The sequence below is a fragment of the Semicossyphus pulcher genome, unplaced genomic scaffold, assembly GCF_022749685.1.
Source record: "Semicossyphus pulcher isolate SPU_LCO1_2020_fin unplaced genomic scaffold, fSemPul1.0.p SCAF_9, whole genome shotgun sequence".
Taxonomy (NCBI): domain Eukaryota; kingdom Metazoa; phylum Chordata; class Actinopteri; order Labriformes; family Labridae; genus Semicossyphus; species Semicossyphus pulcher.
Window position 1 is genome coordinate 10,941,980 of NW_027211770.1, and position 18,876 is coordinate 10,960,855.

Consider the following 18,876-nt stretch of genomic DNA (forward strand, 5'->3'; position numbering starts at 1 on the left):
TTCTGTACATGCTTAAGTGGTGTTTTTTAACACATCTCATCCTGCTTTCTTTAACAGTCATATGTGTCACTCACTTTAAATTTCTGCCCTGGAAATGTAAACAAAGGCAGCGTGCAGTTAACTGCTTCGTCTGACACCTACCCCCCGCCAGCGGTTTCAGGCATTAAAAATTATTACATAGAAATAATCAGTCTTGTCGCTGATTGTCTGATTTGCTTTTTTAGTTAATATAGAGTCATCAGGATTCATTTCAGTCTTTGTCATAACCATCAAAAAACTCCTCGCAGGAGCTTTAAAGATACAAACATACTGTATAATAAGTAGAAAAAACAAACTATAAATTGCTCTAAAAGAAATAACACAGCAATGACAGTGCAGGAAAAAATTCTCAAGTAGTGTCCAAAAGTGTTTTCATTTTGCTGATGAGCGCTGTAGTCTTCTGAAATAGTGAATGATTTCAGACACAACCTAGAGTAGTGTGGTAGCTAGCTAGCCAGGTTGCTAGCTATAAAGTCACGAATGCAGCTTTAGATAGAAATTTTAACGTTTATCAAGGACAAAAAAGATGGGAATGTACCTTTAACATTGCCTTCTTTTTCTGCTGTCAGGGCAACAATACACTGCCATCTTTTTAGGGGAAATTGATGGTGAATGTTTCCTCAAACCAGCAGATTTGTAACTGGGCTACTGAGGATGATTCAGCTTTTGTTATCAGTATAGTAAATAGATAGACTGACTCTCTTTCTGGGCAGAATTACTGTATATTGTTGTTTTGGCCTCAAAATGATGCTTGTGTATTATAGCTCTGACAGCTGTATCAGTCATGCCTATGCCAGTCATACACATCATGCTACTCTGAAAGAGCTACCTATACGCCCTGAGGAGCGGTGCCGTGTGTACTGTATGTGCAATGCTGCAGTGGGATATGCACACTACTACAAGGACTCCTGTGCTAACCTTATTTCTTTGTAAAATGAATAATATTTACATAATCTTTGTATAAATATTATTTATTTAATGACATGTGTAACCAGCAGTGAATTATTACATTGTTTATATCGACTTTGATGTCATGCAGAAATTCATTGCCTTTTGAACTTTGTTTTGACTTCATCTGTTGTCCGACTGCAACGATTAAATCTGTTGTTTAAGAAAAAGTTCATTCTGAAACTTGTGAACACGACGTTTGTTGTTGATCAGACGGAGCTGATTGTTTAACAAGCACTGTGTTATTATACAGCAGGCCTGCCTCATTCACACTGATGCCCCGGAGCCCTTTCTGGTTTAATGACACTGCAGAGGTCCACTAGTGTTCGTGTTTCCCCCTGAAGCACATTTCAGACAGTAAATTAAAAAGAAATATGAAAATTCAGCCTTAATAAGTAAAATATCCCCTTAGTAAGAAATAATTATAGATGAAAAGTCAGAATTATTAGATTTAATAAATAATTTAATAATTATTTTTAAAAATCACGAGATTAAAAGTTCTGACTTTATAATTTAATCTTCTTCTTACATAATTAAGACTTTATTTTTAATTAGATTTTAATTTTGACTTTCTATCTCCTAATTATGAATTGTAATGCCTTAATTATGGCTTTCCATGGGGTTATTTTAAAGGAGCAATTCTCCCCTGGAAAAGGCCACTGTCAGTCATAGCTGCGAGCATTATTATTTGAAATTGGCGCCATAGCTGCTGGGAAAGTTGTGCAAACAGCTCGTGGTTTCGCCCATTCTACATTCCTACAACACCCAGCGTGCATTGCGCCCCTCCCTCTGAAAGGAGCGGCCCAGCGAGAGACGCTGGAGTGAAATGCTACCGTTTTCACTGCAGGCAACGGCTCAGAGCAGTACAGAATCCGAAATACAACAAGAATATACCGGTGGATCGTCTAAAAAATCTTCAGGTCTGCAGTCTACATTTCAAACCTGACGATTTTGAACGAGACATGACATCGGAGGCGGGCGTCCTAGACTGAGGAAGTGTAGTTTAGCAAGCTCCCTGGCCTCTGCCAGATGATGTGTTTTAAGTACTCTGGTGGAGGTTTTCCAGGGTCCATTGGAGAAGCGATTAGCATCCTAGATCAGATAATTTTTTCCACCATAATGGCATTAGCTCCCCATAATAGCATGAAAGGACTGAGGTTGAAAATCAGCGAACTGGCCCTTTAATGGACAAGGTTTCGTTTTTATCCCATTTTCTTTTACTGGCAGGAATGGGCCTCCTTTCACTATATGAGCATGGTAGTTAACTGATAAGCTTTTCAGTTATGTTAGTATTTTTTTCAGTTCAGAGTTTCAGCTCCATGTTTTAACATCTTAGAGCTGGTTAAATTCCTGTCTTTTTTAAGAAACAATAAGATATGAACAATGATAAAACCCTGAGGCAGAGAAAACATCTCTCCTAGAGTCTGAAGCAAGCATGTCCTGATGGTACCAGCAGCGCCCTCACCAAGAGTTTTCATAATGTACGTCGATGCAGTTCATTATTTGTCCAATAGAGGGCGCAATTTAACTGTTTGATTCAGCTCAACCGTCACAGCAGCTCATGTTTACCACTAACAGGAAGTCTGTGTGCATTTTAACCCCGTAGAGGAAATGTTCTGTCCTCCAGCAGCTTCAGTTCGTGCTAAAAAAAGTCACATTAATGTGTAAAGAGGTCACAGAACTGACGGCAGAGTTATGGTTATTTTCTTTTATTTATTCAACAGAACATAAACAGAACGCATTGCATAGCATGTACATCATTCCTCACTGTCGGAGCAGTGATAGAGGGAAGTCTGGGTTTAATTGCACCTTCTTTATTCCTATATTCCCCTTCCTTCAAACCTAATAGTGCAAGCTGAGCCACTTGCCAGAATCTCAGTAATAAATAAGTAAACACATTTAGCTGGTGTTTAAAACAATCATGCAGGAGGCTACAGAACTGTAACTTGTTTATAACAGTCAACTTTGGTGAGACGTTTGCTGATAATACGAAAAAACAGCATCAGGTCCGGAAAACATAAACATGGATGAAGCTGTACCGGTTTCAAGTTTCATGATAAGGCACAGGTGTTATACTCACTGATATTTTTGGTAATACTGCACTCAGGTGCTGTTGCTAAAGCAGCCACAGCAGAAAATAAACAGCAATGCATTTTTAAAAAAGTCATATCAAATCTTTATAAAAGTGAAAAACAACAAAGGAAAATAGAAAACATTGTGGTGTGAGAACAAATCAAGGAATCATCACTCAGTCTAACGATCAGTAACAGACTCCTCTGCTTACATTCATCAGCTCTTAGGTACTTCACTCCGCCCCAGTGCTAAACTTCAACTGAACATCAAACACATTGCATACCAACATGTGGGCCGGCCTTGTTATATATTAAACTATTTCAAACTTTAAAAGAAACAGGTTCCTCCCACTTACTGTGCTGAAAAAAAGACAAACTTTGAAAATAAAAAAGAACCAAATTCTCCAAATTGGGAAAAACAAGTGTTCGCATCTAAAGGTCAAAATGTGTGTTTTACTTTGGAGGTGTCGTTTTCAAAAACAGTAACCTAAACTCTGACAGCTGAGTGTTCCCTTTATCCACTCCTCTCCCTCCTCCGTCCACAGGCGGGATCGCTGCTGCGTCTCTTCTCCTCTCCGTCACATTCACTCGCTCTCAACACTGAACTCTCCCAGAGGCCTCTGAGCTCTATCAAAACAAACTCGATTGCATAATTGTCCCAATGCCTCCAGTCAAACCTCTACTAAATACACATCCAGGGATTCATTGTGCTATAAAACAAAAACATTATTGTACATCTCTATGTACAGTATGTACAGTCAGTTCATCAGGACTTGAGGAGGGGGGGTCAGAAGTTGAAAAGGTTGATAAAGTCTTGAGGGGAGAGCGACATGGTGCAGCTTTCAGGGTTGTTGGCTGTGCAGGGATGTTTTGTGTCCTGCAAAACAAACAAAAGATCAATATTACATTATTTATTCAGTTTTATCTTCTAAGCGCGGCTTTACATTCTCTTTCATCGTGTGGAGAGGGAGAGAAAAATACACTACCTGCCAGAAGAGGATGTGGCAGTGTGTGCAGAAGTGCAGGGTGTCACTGTACTGCTCTCTGTGAGGATAGCAGCGGCTCAGCTTAAAGTACATCTTCTTCCACTCCAGGTGACCTTTATCTGACACCATCAGGCGCTTTCGGATCTGAAGGGGAGGAAAACAGACTTTAAGACGAGACTCAAGGAGGCAAAAATATTCTTTTTAATGCCGGCTTTCTATCCGAATCTCTCACTGACCCCACACACAGACTCAAAGGTGGAAGCTTTCATCTCGTCGAGTTTTTCTACTCACCTAAACGTAAACAACTCTAACCTGTAGCGAGGTTCACCTTAACCTACATTAGCTTCCAGCCTGAGCCCACCTCACTTATCAGGTGCGTGCTCTTAAGCCTGGTGTTGGTCACTGTAGTGTCAGTATGCACAAACAGCTGTTTATCAGAGGTGCTTGACCCCCTTGTAGAGAGATTCAAATGACACGTTTGTCCGCGCTGTTATCTTCTTAACCGTCACACACGTAACCCTTTGGTCAGCTGAGGCGGATGCATAGTTTCAGGAGACATCTTAACTGTATGCAAATATGGTATCTACTTGCCTGTCTGTCTGTGAAGTGGTGCTGGCAGAGTCTCTTCCACAGCAGCCGGTCCTCAGTGAGGGCCCCAAGATCAGGGCACACCTGCCCCAGGCTGACCAGGTCCCTGCCGTCCGACAGACGCTGCATGATGTTCAGCTGCAGACTGGCAGGCAGGTCGGTCAGAGTCATGCCTGTAGATGTGGGCTGAAGGAAACAGGAGGAAGATGATTAATATAAAAGATTTGCATTGAATTATTTAAATCTTAAAGGAGCAATTCACCCCTGGAAAAATGCCCCTGGTATTGTGTCAGATGTTTACCCTGTTGATCTGGATGTTGTCCAGCTGCTGCTGCCACTGCATGATGTTGTCCATGCGGTGCACCCAGATGTTGATGTTCCCCACCAGCACAGACTTGCCCATGTCCTGAACGAGGACACACAGCGACAGGTAGAGCGTCTGCAGCAGCTCCTTGATGGGACGAACGTTCTGCTGGTCGTCGAGAACTGAGGAGGAAAGACAATACATCAATCAAAATCCATTTATGACTCCAATCACGACAGGATTTAAAGTCTGGGGCTCACAGGCAGTCAAATATTTATTGTGAATCAGTGAAAAAGCACATTATTAAACCAAATGTTAAGGAGGAGTTCTGTGACGTCCAGAACATTCGGCCAACAGGTTTCTTAACTACACCTAAACAAGCTGAATGTGTGTTTAGCAGAGGGAACATTTGGTTTACACTGCGGCTTGCAGAGGGGTCTGGTGTCTCTCAGTGTTTTCTACTGTGTCATTAAAGCGTTACGTTTACTGGTCGGCCTTCTTTAGATGTGGTCAAGGCTCGTTTCCTCACCTACGGTTGCAAACAACAGACCATCTTAGCTCCCCTTATATTATGTCTGTAATTGTCTTTATTGTTGAGTCACTTATGCAGGAAAGAAGAGTCCTCGTCTTTCCTACCTAGACTGAAAGAACTGCTCGTCTGTGTATTTTTTGCACTAGGAGTTACTTGTGTGTGAAAAAGAAACAGCCAAAAGATGAAACCCTTGGACACATAAAGGAGAGAAACTGAGACGCAAACCAGCTGAGTGGTGCTGCTCACCTTTCTGTACCACCCTCTCCAGAATATTCATGTAGTTCTTCTGCGCCACTCCGCTGAGCGAGGGGAGCTGTGACTTGGCGATAAGCTCCAGGAGCTGCAGAAAGAAAGAAAGAAACAACAACATAAATTTCATCCTGAGACTCTCTGCTCCATCGCCTCATTACTTGCTGTTTGTTATGCTGCATTCTTACAAAGCCACTTGCACTCCTGCTGTCCAGAACAAAACTTGGAGCTCTTCCACCTTGTCATTAACAACCGTACAAAAAGCTATCATGGCTCTTGTGGGGGAAGAAGCTACTGGAAAGGTGCTGGACAGCAGCCCGGCCTGTCAACAACGTCAGCCTCCACAAACAAGCTTTTAATCATTTGACTCCTGAGCCTGCTGTCATGTGAATTAGCTGAATCATTTGACAGACTGCGTGTGTGTGTGTGTACGTCTGCGAGGTTGTTGCTGCTGGCGAGCGGACGAGGGTGGCATGTGTGGCATGTAGCAGATGCTGTGACATCATGGAGAAACTTGAGTTCTCCCTTGCTCAATTCTGACCCGCGCATGTGACCTTTGTCATGATATCAACATCAACATATTGAGGGGTACTTTCTGGTAAACTGGAGGGTTGATGGCAGAGCTTGTAGGTCAGTTATGAAAGGAGATTTCACAACTCCTAAAAGTGGTGGTGTGAGAAAGCATTTAATCCCTAATGAAACGTTGATGAGTTTTGGGGTGCTCATTGTGGACTAAATGACTGTTCTTCTACATCCTCCACCAACCTGTCTGTTTTTTAGAACTATTTTAAGCCTCTTTGCTCCTTCCCGGCTCCTTTTTTCCGTTCTCCATCTCCATTCCTGAAACATAATCCCATGCCCTTCTTCTTTTAGCGGCTCATCAAGTGTTCCTCTCTTTGTGGAGCAGCCGGGCAGAACAATGTGCGTTTCCGTATCTACTTTTAGCCCCTGCTGTTCGCTAAACTGCACCTCACGGCTTGGCATGCGGATCATATTTTTCCACGCACACACACCAACACTGTTAAAAGCCCGGTATCTTATTGTTGTTTTATGGTGGCACAAGTTCACTTTAAGGTTCCCGTCTCCTTGAATTCACCTCCGTGTGTGTCGCTCCGAGCAGAGAGAGGACCACTTGTTGTCTCTATGTGGCAGAACCTGATCTGTGTAACTGAGACGGAGTTAAATGAACCCGCAAATGCCATCAGACACAAGCAGTGAAGAGCAGTGACCTGGGACACCGTGTGCAGACTGGTCGCTATAGTGTTACACAGCCGTATTGTTCTTAGGGCTTTCCACACTACACCGCGCTTGTTAGCTGGAGGCTGCGCGAAAAAGGTCAATCCAAAACTTCAGCAGAGACGGAAAGAAAGGGCTGCAAACATCATGTGTACAAAGAATACCAGATTGTTTTGTATTTCGATGCTGCAAGAATAATAGGATGCTGATACCCGACACTTGTGTTTATGAGCGTGCCACTAAACAGCCATAAAACATGCTCTCTTCTAAATGTCCCGGGAATTTGTATGTCTCCGAAGCCAAGCACGAATCGGTACATTACATTACACTTATCAGGATGGCATTTAAAACACAAAGAGAAGTTACAACTGTGAATGAGACAGAAGAGAGAGAGAAGGAGACAACACAATAAGAGGCAGCCTGAGCCTGGCAGAGATAAGTGTGTGTGTCTCTATGCGAGAGTGTTTTGAGGGTCTGAATCACCTGACAACCACCGGGTCTGGTTTCATAAACCCCTGTCGGGCAGTCGCACCTCACCGCACAGCTGTCGCCCCCCTCCTCTCCCCTGCCCTCCTCCCACCCCTCGCCCCCACTAGCTTTGGGAGAACAGGACCACATGCCGCCCTCGGCTCACATGGGAGCACATGTGGGAGAGCTGGTGTTTGGTTTAGTGTGGTAACACTTTGATGTGGGCAGGAAAAGCTGTGTTAAGTGATTTCCGTTTATATCCCGTAATTACATTATTGATAATGATATAACGAATGTTTCTGGTGTCACATCCCCCTCTCTAGTGGATATTTTTTCTAAGCCATTTGGCATCCCTAGTGTGTTTACTCTGTAAACACAGGGATGATTTCAGGACAGTATAAGGCATCAGTTTTACACTCATCATATGAAGAGAATAAATTGCATTGTGCAGCATATACTAATTACTTTTAAATAAAGCTTTCCAATTCTATTTAGGGATGCAAAATGGCTTTACTCATCAAACTGTATTACAGCAAAAAGCCACAGTCTTACGCCACCACAAACACTCTGATACCCTCCCTGGGAGTGCATCAGTCCTCTGCAGAGTATTGATAAGAGCCTGACAGAAGCCTACACACCCTCTTAACTTTAACCCCTTCTCTGCCACTAGCAAAACATCCACTATTAAAGACCACAGAGGAAGTCAAACATAAAAGAAAGAAGGAAGTGAAAGAAAGAAAGAGATGAGAACTCACTCTGACGACGTAATTAAATCTCCTCGTGTCCTTGATGGCGCTGCAGAAATCTAAGCGGTTGAAGGCCTCTCCCAGTGTACAATATCCGTGGCGCTGGGAGAATTTAATTATCAGGGTATTAGATTGCGATCCTTTGCAGAGCATAGGGTTTTCTCTGCATGTTTACAATAGCAATGATGATAAGAAAAGTTGCTGTGAAGCTAAATGAGTTGGTTTGTTACCTCTTTGGTGCTTCCTTTATGAACATAAATCCACTTTTCCCTGTGGAAATCTGTGAGAAAGCACAATGTTTATATTAGTGGCCGGTCTTCATTAAGCAGCTCATAAGCAGTGTGACAAATGCACACGCACACATCTCAAATATGATATTATTGCAGAGTAATTGAAAAACTTTGGAAATGATGGAAAATTAATCATAAACAATATTATTAGTGCAGAGCTCCCCTCATGAATGTTACATAACTTCCTCACGAGCGTCTCCTGCTAATACAGCCGGCCCAGAACTTAACTTTTAGATATTATTAGGTGATTTATAACCCCGCACATAAAAAACTAAATGTTTTCCTTTGCATATTAATACAACAGTTTCAGACTGTGCGGCTCTTTCTTTGAGACTCACAGGGGACCTTGCTGTTGTTGTTCATTAGGTCTTTTTTCCTCTTCTTGGCAGCCATGTCGTAGCTGAGAGAGAGCAGCAGGTTCTCCTTGTTGAAACACTCCTCCTCCTCCGCTTTGCAGAAGCTGGAAAAAGCACAAGGACCCATATTTCACTGAAGGCATCATTTCACCAGTTTATCTCAGTGCACAGTGCAGACTTTACAGCAGCTTTTAATGCCTTTTCAGCAACATGAGCTGTTGTCTTTGTACTCTCACATCATAACAAAGCTGTCAAATATAGTTCTAATTCGTTTGTTTTATATGTAGGCTACTTTATAATAAGCTATGGCAATAACAAAGTGAGTGTAGCCATTCAGGAAAGTGGACTCAACTGACGTTTGTTAATCCACTCAGTTGTTGTGAGGTTATTAATAGCTTAGTGATTAGCCTGGAAAAGAAACACGGTCCCAGAATAAGACACAGGAGGTAATAAGATAGAAACAACACGAAGGTGTAGGCCCGTCTGTTTGTAAGCCTGCCTTTGTTCATAAACTTGTTAAAAATCAGAATATCTGGCACTATTTTCTTTCTCCATCTTTCTTTAACTAATGCAGGAAGTGATGGCGCATTCAAGAGCTGCACAAAAAACTGTTTTTTTCCCAGCTTTATGACCTACCTCTCCACGGAGACATTGTTGTTTTTGTCCTCTGCTGTTGTCTTTTTCCATCCCTCCTCGGTTTTAACCCAACTCTGACCCGGTGACCTCCAGTCCTGTCCGAGGAAAGGCATCCCGCTCCGATGACGCTTTGTTAAATAAATGTAAAAACAAAAAAATATCAGGAAATAGTCCCTGCTTGAGTTAAGATGTATCCCTTCTTCTTCAAAGTGACTTCTCCAGCACGTATTTCTGGTCTACTGTTGACATTGCGCAGCTCTTCTTATATCCTCAAGTCAGAACCCGGAAATACAAAAGATCCGCCCTCTTTGGAAACTTCCCCGCAACACGTGGCTTTGTTTATCAACTTCAGGGTTGCAAAACCTCTTGGAGAGTACAGCGGAGGTAACGAAACGTCTAATGTCATGGAAAGAGCGTCAATGAAATACATATGGAAGGATTTAAACACGATGTATCCCTTAAGAAAGCACTTTTAAAATGTCAAAGGGCATTGAAGACGATTGTGTAACTCTCTTTTCTTTGACCAGGAGTGGAGAGTAACTACATTAACTCAAACTGCTCGAATATCCTACTTATTTACGACACAAAAAGGTCTATATTTTGGCTACTTCTGCTACTTCAACTTAACTACATTTCAAAGAGTAATATTGCACTTTTTTTTTTTTACTTCACTGCATTTACCTAACATTCATGGGAGGATTATCAGAACATGGCCCCTGGGGCACAGACAGATATGCCCCCCTCCTCTGCCTCCTATTATTCATTAGAGCAAGACCATTAGGTTCAAAAAGACACAAAAGGATTATGTTAATGATGCAGAGATAGTTTTATGTCTCTTTTTCTCTCTCTTGCGCTCATTTTGTCAGTCTTTGTAGGTGTTTTGTGTCTATTTGGACTAATTTTGTAGTCCTTTATGTCTTTTACTGACTGGGATTCATTCATGAGAAACATCATTTTTATCTAATATGTGATATAATAGCAAATCAAACTGTATCCCACTCCTGTCTCTGGACTTCACACTTTGAAAACATCCTGCCTATAGAGCCATAATGTTGCTCGCTGCAGTTTTTAATGCATAATGCATTGGTCAGGATAGTCCCTGTTCAGGAAGTGTGCTGCCTAAGCCTATCAGTACTGGCTTAAATCACTAATTGAAATAAATAGCTGGGCTGTGAATTCCCATGATTCTTAGTCACTGCTGGTGTTATTAATAGATCCCCTGCCCTTTGGTTTCCAAAGTATTTGGTTGCATTGTGGATTGTGTGGGAGTACCATAAGGGGGGTTTCCATTGTATTTCAATTAAATCCCAACTAATCCATGAAGACGAGATGAGGACATTTTGTTTGTTTTGGACGGTGCCATTAAAGATGGTGTGTAACTGAGTCTGCCCGGGTCACTGGGTCAGCTCTTATCATATTTAAACATTCAAATATAAGGCGTTTGGGATCGAGGTCAAAGGTCACATCAGTTTGTTTGCTGCTATAACCGACTTTAAACTTGTGCTTTTATATGCATCTACCAGGAAGTTAATGTTTACATGTCTTTTGTTGTTGTGGAAGACCAGGAGGAGTTGTGTATTCGATCTGTCATCAGCATACAGTAAGGATGATAACAAAGACATCAGTGAGGACGTGCTGTTCTCACCTGAAACACTTTGATCATTGATGTCATGTGACTGTTGATGTAAAGGGCTCGAGTTCACTTCCTGAAAGTCTTGCAGCATGAGCAACACTTTGTTTGTGAGTTCATTCTCAGTAAAAAGCAACAGCTGTGTGTATGAGTGTGTATCGATAGCCATGCGAGTAGATGAGTATATGCTTACATGTGTGCGCTGAGGCATCAAGAGGAGGCAGAGGAAGAGAGGGGAATTCTTAGTCCCCATAACTCATGACACACTATACAATCTGCACAACATGTCAGCAGCAGCAGCACATGGTGCACTACAAGTGTGCACTTCTAAGAAGCAGCATGGCAGCATTTTAGGTCAAGCAGGGCTTGTGTTTGGACTTGCTGATGTGGCTTCACTGCAGATGAATCACTGATGGCTACAAACTACCCTGTAGTGCTACACAGATCGTTTATTTTTGACTGGAACAGGTGCATATATGTCTTCATGTCTCGAGGTCTTAATGTAACGCCCTGATATAGTTAAAAGGTCAAAGGGTTCTGCGCACGCTCTGCATGTTAGAATCTGTCAACAAAACGTCACGTGACCATCTATCAAAGCACATTGGGCAGCTGTACTACTCGTAATCATCACAACTTACAATAGCAGAAGTGACCCTCACTGAAGTCATCACTTCCCCATTCAGGTAACCATACAGTCTGAACAGTGGTGTCTGTAAGAAGAGGAACTTAAAGACGGAAGTATTATTGTGTGAACCATGTGGAGTGTACATTTATCTACTTGGTGCTGTTGTCAGTCCTCATAGTCTAATTAAGTCTATTTTCAGAATAGGCCAAACTACAGGATGACATGGAAAGTCCCAGCAAGTGTTCAGTCAGATGGTGACTGGCTGGCTGCAGTAAGCTGTGACCTAAGGCTCCAAGGCAATCTCTTTAGTTTGTCCAGTGAATCACAAACAATGATTAATCAGAGATTTGCTCTGTTAAGTGTTTGTCCAGCAGGCAGAAGGTAAAGTAGTTTACACAGCTCTTGTGCTAACAAGAGAAAAAGTCCACCACTTTGGTCAGACTGAAATATCTCCACTATTGGATGGATTGTTTGAAATGTTTGAAAACCAGAGGTTAAATCCTTCTGCCTTCATAACTTCAGACCTAGCAAGTCAAGGCAGATGGCTGCTCACCAATCAGTCTGGTTCTGCTAGATGTTTCTGCCTGTTTAAAACAGAGTTGAGTTGTTTCAATACCAAATATAAGAAATGCCTTAATACTGAGTTTGCCAGTCAATGCACTGATCAAATGCCATGTTTTTTTAGGCCCAAATAAATCAGTATGTTTCTCCTTCTCCAAAACAGTAGCCTGCACGGCAATAATTTATTGTTACAGATTGTGCATAACAATGTGTTGGTGGTCATCTGATGAGATTTTGCTTTTTATTCATCTACATATTCAGATATCTGAGAGCAAGTGCTGCTAACAATCTCATACTTTGTACCTCAACTCCAACTCGATCCACGCTTCTCAAGTTGCTAGTCGGACTGTAAACAATGCAGCAAGCCTTGGCTGCCAACAGTAGCTTTAAACGACTGGCTAGGATGGTTGTTGACTTTGTTTTGTTGTTAATAACATACTGAATGTGTGTTTAAACTGTTTAAATTCAGTAAAAAGTCTATTTTTAAAGTGAATAATTTTCTATATATGAATCTTGTCCATGTTTATATCAATATTTCTGAGACACATGGTCGCACGAGGCATCAAATAACAACAGTTTAAAGGGTTATTATTAGTGGATCATCTCCCTCCCCCCCTATCTGTCCATCATCCCTGTTTTTGTTGTGATGTTGTGACCAGACGGGACAGCTGTCCTGTCCAGCAAGAACCTCCGGAAACCCTCATTAGAAACACACACACATGCATATGTTCACACACACACACACACACACACACACCTGTTGCTGCTCCTCCTGGTTGAGTTTCATCACTCGCTCAGATTCTCTGTTGTGAAACCTCGCTCATCAGTTTCTCTCTCTCTAGTCGTCTCTCACATCTGCCAGCTCGCATGGCAACCAGCAGGACCACATGCTTCACGTGGTGCAACACTCACCCTCTTGTTTGTTTCTCAAAATAACATCAGATCACCTATAGTTTTTCCAGTCCCCCACCTTTTCTCTCCCACTCCTCCCACTGTCCCCCGGACTCTATTCGCTGGCAGAGAGTGACCGAAACATTTGACCCAGTGACTTCTGATTTCAAAGAAATGCACACAGAGTCCTGTGTGACACCTCCTGCTGGTCACATTATGTTTACTCCACCTGACATTAGTCTCTGAAGTCATTCATAAATAAACATATGTAATCTGTAGCTTTTGCTTACAGTTTGAGCAATCATTTAAAGGGATACAGTTGAATTCTCTACAAGCATCTGAAGTGCTAACATCTCTTTGTGTTCACTTTAAATGTCATTTTTTAAAATGCCAGCCCTCTATGGGGTCTCATGAAAATTTAACCACATCTCTATTGATATTCTGTCTTGCTGGCTACACAGACTCATGTTCTGTTTCTCTCCTGTCCGTCTCCACGTGCTCTCTGTGCGAGCAGAAACATAAAAATCTATGTTAGTCAGCCGAGTTCACATCGGGCACCGGGGCTTTATTTTTACCTGCAACAGGTGTTTCAACGTGTTTTCCCTGGATAAAATCTCAGGCTGTTCTTTGTAAAGGATATCTTTTCTGAATCATCCTCTGTGCCCTCCTGTGCGTGTGCGTGTGCATGTGTGTGTGTGTGTGTGTGTGTGTGTGTGTGTGTGTGTGTGTGTGTTGCAGGAACCTGCCTGGGCATGTTAAGGTCCTGTGTGGACAGGAGTGTGAGCGAGGTCAGGCAGACACATGATGACACATACAGGACGCATGTGCTGGTCAGGTTGCATTCACTGTCAACTGACTAAGCACTGTGAAAAGATCCTGCACTGATAGAGAGAAAGACGGAGAGAGGTCACATGTCTGGATGGTTTTTATTGTAAAAATCAATTGCAAAAAATAGCAACAAAAAAAAAACAGTAGAAAAATTCCAGAAAACAACTTATAAAAAGGTGAAAACGCTCCTTGCTTCAAATAGATTAAGAGGCTATTCTTCAAGCCTCCGTTTCACTCAACAAAGTCAGTTAATATTTCAGCTTACAGTCGATATGATATGTTGTGCATTATATCTTATTTTGGGTATATGTCCTAAACAATAAAAAAAAAAACATCACCTATGGTTGCTCTATATCTTAATGCAGTCTAAAGCTACATTTTAAACAAATTCTTTATTCTTATTAATAATTGTAATTGGTAACAAGAAATCACAATTATTCAATCATAACTTGTCATTGAGGCAACAGACAAGTTCACCAGACACAGCAGCAGGTTCAGAGAACAGAACAGCTGAGACCTGCACCACACTGTGCACAGCCGCAGGATTTAAACATGACAAGTCAAATCTTGTGATTTACAGAGGGCCGAAAATAGCACTTTGTGAGGTCAGGCATGCTACGAACAAGCTGGGTGGAAGGGTAACTTATTTTTATAGGTTTGCTTGTCAAGTAAAAACATAGAAAAGACTTGGAATATCAAAAGAAGCATTTTTAGGAATCAAAATTCTAATATTTACATGAATATTTGAATGACTGGTGTTTGATGATGATGATTTTAATAAGTCTAAGTTTGATGACTGACAGGATTGGATGCTAATAAATATAATTCAAATACGAATCAGACCTGAGCTATGATTTTGCCCATGTCTGCGAGACATGCGTCAGAGTCAGGGAACCGTGGTCGAACAGTTTATACGGCAGAGTCCCCTTAGACGTCCACGTGTCTGTCTTCGGGTCGTAGCACTCGAAACTGTCAGAGTCCTCGATGACATCATGGCCGTTGACGTGTCGTCCGCCGGTGACGTAGAGTTTGTTGTTGAGGACGGTGGCAGAGTGGTGCATCCTCCTTTCCTTCAGGTTGGCACACTTGATGAACCGGTTGGCCTTGGTGTCGTACGCGATCATTCTCCTGGTGTATCCTGTGACAGGGCAGGTGTTAGTCTGAGAGGGGCGCCACGTGGGCTCAAGCTGAATGTAGTGACTCTACAATCTGATTCAGCTGGAAATGAATGCATGAATGAACTGTATGAAAATTGATATGGTTTCTTTCTACCTCCAATGATGTAGATTTTGTCATCCAAAATGGCAGCAGGAGCAGACACATTCTTCACTGTTCTGTTCTCCATCTTAGACCACATGTTCCTGGTAATGTGATACACCTGCAGGAGAGGTGGAGGAGCAGGGTGAAGGGAACAGATTGAGTAAATGATTCAATAAGAATAGATAGGAGACATAAACAGAGACGTGCACCCCGTTTACACCTGTATTTTAAATGTGTTCTCCTTATACTCATTAAGATGTGATCTCTGTCTTTAAGAGAAAAACCTGAGGTCAAAGGTCAGAGCAGAATGATGACGTAGGTACAAAGCCAGCAAGTTGTACATCTTGCGTTAACAACTACTTAAGATCCGGAAACAAGTCCTGGCAAGACTACCTCCAGATGTTGTCGGGCACCTTTCATTAACATGCTTGTATAACCTGTCCAATAAAGATCACATTTAAATAGCAGGTGTAAACGGGGTCTTAGTGAGTGGAGAACATTGTGTCCCACCTGTATTATTCTGATTGGGTTCTGCATGGCGTCCTCTCCTCCAAACACAAAGATCCTCTGGTTAGTCGCAGCCACCGCAGGGTGCAGCACAGCCTCAGGCATGGGCGCCATAGTCTCCCATTGGTTGAACATACTGTTGTACCTGATAGCATTGAAAGATGTGTTATTATTTACAATACTTTAGTGTCTTTTGCTGTATGTGCTGACGATTATGATGCACCTCACCTCTCCACACTGCCTGTCAGTCTTCTGTCAGGGCCCATGCCACCCAGGACGAAGATGAAGTGGAGGTAGGAGACGCTCTGGTGGGCAAAGCGAGGCTCCAGCATGGGCTCTGCCGTCCGCCACTGGTTGGTCTTCAGTGAGAGGGTGTAGACCGTCGTGTTGACCTGACTGTACTTTGTGTTTGTCGTCAGGCCTCCTATCACGTACAGCACACTGTGCAGGGCGACGTACGAGGCTTTATATAAACGAACGGGCAACTTGGCGAGCCTCTGCCATCGCTCGCTCTTCTCATCGAAGACGAGGGCCTCCCTCGACGTCTGCTCGTTGTTCTTCCTCCCTCCCACCACCACCAGCATGTCATGGTAGGAGTAACGCCTCGGTGCCACCCACAGAGGTTTGAAGCCATCTGCCGTGTCTCCAATGCATTTTGTGCTGACAGCAAACATGAGGCGTCTGACGGATTCGATGAGCTCGGTGCAGAGGGTGGACGACTGGATCAGAGGGTCGTTGGCGATGAATTGGAAGAGGTAGGTGGGGTGAATGTAGCGAAGGCGAACTTTCTTGAAAAGGTCACTGATGGCTCCACGCCTGGATAACGGATCATGGTGGATCCAAGCGACAAGTGTTTCAAAGACCTGCTCCTCCTCGGCACACAGACTGTCATCCTCCAGGTATCCCATGAGCTCCGGTAAGGAGAGCTCACACAGATCCTCAGAGGCTGACACATCGGAGAAGCTCCTCATGGCCATCTCCTTTGCTTTGTCTCTCAAACTGTTACAGTTCATGATCTCAGAGAGTCTTATCATACTCAGACAGTTTTCAGGGCTCAGCTGCTCCTGCAGGAAGCTCGAGCAGGCCTCAAAAAGGCGACCATATTGCAACATGGACGCCGCCTGCATCAGAGGCAGCACGATCTCCATGCTAATGCTAATGAGTCCTGTGTAAACATAGTCAATGATGCTGCTCAGGATGTTTGATGTGATGCCCTTTATGTTAATCTTTGCCTGCTGTCTCTCTAAGAAGTTGTTGCAGAACATGGCTCTGAAGTACGGGCTGCTGGAGACCAGGACGTTACGATGGCACGGGATCTCTGTGTGATCTGAACACAGCGACACGTCGGTCAGGATGTTGTCCTGCCTCAGTCTGTTGAGCTGCAGCAGCAGGTTGGAGGACTGCTCCTGGTCTTTGTAATGGAAAACCTTTATTTCTGGTCGGTCCATGCTGAGGACAGAGACATGATGTTTACATCAAACCCTTTTTTTTTAACATGCTTAAAGGTCTAATCTTGAAGATTTTCATTTAAATAAATGTCTGTTAAGTCACAATCTATCACCGAATGAGGTAACACAATGGCGACTGAGCCTATGGCCCACTGATGAAAGCCTTTGCATTTGCAGTATTACAGACTGGGTGTCTGTGGCAACTTTCGCAGAGCAGCGACCAGTTAGTGACACGTTTTCCATCACTTAGCAGTGGTTGGTCTGTCAGAGAGGGTAGGCGGAGCTAAGCGGCTGCTTTTCAGGTCTCTGCAAATGTTGCGAGTAAACAGTAATCTACTATGGCTGAACAAACAAAGAAAAGATCGATGACTACAGATACAACTTCATAAACAAGAAAACTAACGCGACACTCAGATGAAGGCAAAGGCGAGGAAAATCTAGAGTTACAACCGTGACAAAGGGTGCTAACCGTGGACATCGGGTTACATTGGGACGTGAGCTCCTGCAACTACCGTTTATCACCATTAGGTGCCCCCAAAGACAATCAAACTGAAATCTTTGAGATTGAGTCTTTAAATAGGGATTATAAATAGAAAAAATAAAATAAATAGATAGTAGCTCTACTTTAATGTGTTATCTATGGAAGCCCTTAGTGGACCTGCATCCACACATTTGGATTTACTCCGTTTCGGTGATAACGAGTAATTTCTGGTTGTTTTCTTACGATAACGAGATAATATTCTGGTGATCAAAACAACAAAACAAACAGGCTGATCACTGTGATACTACAGACCAGGACATGCCATGCTGCCATTGCCCACACTAATTAAGTAGGTTTGGTCTGTTTCTATGTTTGTTTTGTGCTTTTGCAACTCTGGGGATACGAGTTATGATCATCTGATGTCACGGTGCTGCAGCGAGATATGTGAGTTGAGATCTTTTGTTTGAGAAAGCAAAATTACTCGTTATAACGGGAAAACGGAGTAAATAAAATGTATGGCTGAATGTCCGCTAAGGGCTCTCGTAGTTATATACAAACTAGATTTATTTTAGTTTTAATTTAACTTGTAACTTGGTGTAAAAAGATATTGAGAAAATAGCTCTGTTTTGAATTCAAGGCCATAACGCTCAGATTTGGTTATTACACGTGCTGATTAAAAGTAATCCCCAGAATCGACGAGGATCAAAGGATAATGAAACAATCAAACATTATAACACAGCACAACACAGCCTGGTTATTGGAATTCAGCTTAATAACACTAATCAGTATTTAGTCATGTCTCCAAAATTTAGCCTTCAAATATTCTTGGTGAGTTTTCCCCAAATAACCACAAAATGAGTGTTTAAAAAAAATCTATTTAACTGTGTTAAACATGAAGAAAACAATGCAGTTATGTCATTTTTGACACATATCCAAATAAATGAAGAACTAAGACGACATATCGATGTTAAAACGAATCAAATCTCTTGTTAATATGACCTCATTCTGAATTTTAGGCCTGCAAATGTACTTATTATATATATATACATATATATATATATACACTGCATACACTTTCTGTAATCATTGTTGTATGCCGATAATTTCATTATCAACTGTAGATCATCACATCAGACAAGTTCTGCACTGCTGCACTCAGACACTTTATAAACAGGGCCTACAGTACGCCTGTGTG

General features: G+C 42.4%; 2 protein-coding genes across 2 annotated transcripts; both read right to left on the reverse strand.

Annotated features, from left to right (window-relative positions):
* Positions 1-2,740: 2,740 nt before the first annotated feature.
* Positions 2,741-9,639, reverse strand: fbxo32 (F-box protein 32). Its single transcript, XM_069656011.1, has 9 exons — positions 9,451-9,639; positions 8,797-8,918; positions 8,399-8,448; positions 8,178-8,270; positions 5,716-5,809; positions 4,935-5,119; positions 4,637-4,819; positions 4,046-4,189; positions 2,741-3,936 (listed from the first exon to the last, which is right to left on the reverse strand). The coding sequence occupies exons 1-9, from the start codon at positions 9,561-9,563 to the stop codon at positions 3,847-3,849; spliced, it is 1,074 nt and encodes a 357-aa protein (XP_069512112.1). The 5' UTR covers positions 9,564-9,639; the 3' UTR covers positions 2,741-3,846.
* A 5,109-nt stretch (positions 9,640-14,748) lies between these two features.
* klhl38b (kelch-like family member 38b) lies at positions 14,749-17,206 on the reverse strand. Its single transcript, XM_069656925.1, has 4 exons — positions 15,981-17,206; positions 15,756-15,897; positions 15,258-15,363; positions 14,749-15,123 (listed from the first exon to the last, which is right to left on the reverse strand). Exons 1-4 carry the CDS (start codon positions 17,198-17,200, stop codon positions 14,834-14,836), a joined length of 1,758 nt encoding a protein of 585 aa, XP_069513026.1. The 5' UTR covers positions 17,201-17,206; the 3' UTR covers positions 14,749-14,833.
* Between the last annotated feature and the right edge of the window lie 1,670 nt (positions 17,207-18,876).